This window comes from Bufo gargarizans, chromosome 2 (genome assembly GCF_014858855.1).
Source record: "Bufo gargarizans isolate SCDJY-AF-19 chromosome 2, ASM1485885v1, whole genome shotgun sequence".
Taxonomy (NCBI): Eukaryota; Metazoa; Chordata; class Amphibia; order Anura; family Bufonidae; genus Bufo; species Bufo gargarizans.
In genome coordinates this window covers 503,242,119-503,244,194 of record NC_058081.1, presented here as the reverse complement: position 1 = coordinate 503,244,194, position 2,076 = coordinate 503,242,119, and the positions used below count along the sequence as shown (strand labels likewise).

Genomic DNA, 2,076 nt, shown 5'->3' with positions numbered 1-2,076 from the left:
TGGACTTCTCTACTTGACCAAAAAACCTCCCTTAGGGGCTCCTCAATACATATGTCAAATGCCCTGATTCCAAACGAATTGATGAATTCTAGCTAACAATAGACATTAGTAGTGAGATGTCCCCTTGCAAAGCATCTTGCCAGAAGCAACTTTCTCAGCCTCCCCTAGAAGAAAAAGGGAAAGTGGGCGTACTGAAGGAGGGATGGGGGCAGGCAGCAAGGTGGAAGAAAGAATAGCTGTATGCAAATGAGCGGGCGTGGCTAGGGCAGCATGCAACTCCCTCTCCCTATGGGGGCTGGTGGGAGCGTGTGTAGCTTTGGGGATAGTTACTCAGGATTCCACAGGGAAGCAGAGACAGAGCCAGGCAGGGGGCAGCTAGGACAAGAAGCACAGCATCCTCTTCTGTAAGAGGGCACACTCTACAACTACGACCCCCCTCCTCCACTCTCATCCTCCCCCGTCTGCAGGACAGGAGAACACAGGACTACAGTTTGTGGTGTATCCTTGAGACTTCTTGGAGGAATAACAGATTTTGGATCCATCACTTGGCTCTTGGAAGATGACACTTGGTGTTGCAGAGCTGCCGTCTCAAGTTCATTGCATTGTGTCCTGAACTGTCACCAAGGAAGTGTCCATCACCAGTGGTGCTTCTCGCCCTATTGATGTGGTAGTGGAGTGTGGACCTCCAGCAGCCTGCTCTCCTCCTTGCCTGCATCTCTTCTTCTTCTTCTTGGTGGACTCCTCCTGCCTTGGAATAATAAGAGCAGCAGCGGCAGCAGCTCCAGTGCTGTGATCTGGGGGGATCGGTGTAGTGCTAGGGCTGGAGCAGGGGCAGCACCAGGCTGTGTTCATGTTTGGCATTCAGGAAAGCATACAGAGGAGTGGGAGCAGTATGAAGGAGGAGCCCCTCAGCAGCGGGATGAACGCTGTCCGGACGTGGATGCAGGGAGCCGGGGTGCTGGATGCAAACACAGCCGCCCAGAGGTAGGACGCTGCCGGCCGGGTGCCTGCAGGGGGCCCCACACTACGGGCATCTCCTGGCTGGAGGGCACCATCAAATCTCATCACATCTCTCAAATCTATCTATCCATTTATTTATTACATCTATCTATCTATCTATCCATCCATTTATTTATTTATCTATGTATCTCATATCTATCCATCCCTCTATCTATATCATATCATATCTATCTATCTATCTATCTATCTATCTCTATCCATCTCATATCTATTTATGCATCCCTCTATCTGTCTATCTTTCTATGATTTCCCCTTCTCCCCATCATATAATCGAGTACACCTTCTTGTGATAATCCACCTATAGTAGTAGTATAGTAATAGACTTACTAGTTTAGTCAGTGTAGTATAGTTTTGTTTAAGAATATATAGTGTTATTTGTACCTAACAATATTATCAAACATAAAATATGGTAACAACAAGTATAGTAGTATAATTAGTATTATAAAGTTATATATAACAATATAGTAAACATAATATAGAATTTTAGGTTACTCACTACATTCTTAATCATTTTACACCTTGACCCTTACTATATAACCCGAGTTCAGGCTATCTATCTATCTATCTATCTATCTATCTATCTATCTATCTCATATCTATCTATCTCATATCTATCTATCTATTATCTATATCTATCTATCTATCTATCTATCTATCTATCTATCTATCATCTATCTCATATTTATTTATCTATATCCTATCTATCTATCTATCTATCTATCTATTATCTATCTACCTGCCATTCATCTATCCTATAACATTCCCATTTCATTTATAACACTTTCTTCTGGCAGTCATATATAACAGGTATTACCCCTTTCAGATACTGCTCAATTAAGATAACCCCTTGTGCCTAGCAACTAATCTCTGCATCTATCATCCTTCTTGTGTTTTGCACATTATCTTGACATGGCCTGATCTATAGGAACTGGGATAAGATTTATATAAGGGGGGAGACATTTAAAGAGACAGGCCCACTGAAGTAGACCTTGGAAGTGGCTCCTTGCATTGTCTGAGCAATGTGTTTCCAATCAGTTCTTCAACCACAATCCACAA

The 2,076-nt window shown here is 43.0% G+C and overlaps 1 protein-coding gene across 4 annotated transcripts in view; it reads left to right on the top strand.

The window, feature by feature from the left end:
• Positions 1-351: 351 nt before the first annotated feature.
• Positions 352-2,076, top strand: part of EBF1 (EBF transcription factor 1) — a 333,883-nt gene continuing 332,158 nt past the window's right edge. For all 4 annotated transcript variants that reach the window (XM_044281258.1, XM_044281256.1, XM_044281257.1 and 1 more), the window contains exon 1: positions 352-984. In XM_044281258.1, the coding sequence (XP_044137193.1) occupies positions 851-984 (134 nt within the window). In that variant the 5' untranslated portion in view covers positions 352-850. The remainder of the gene's footprint in view (positions 985-2,076) is intronic.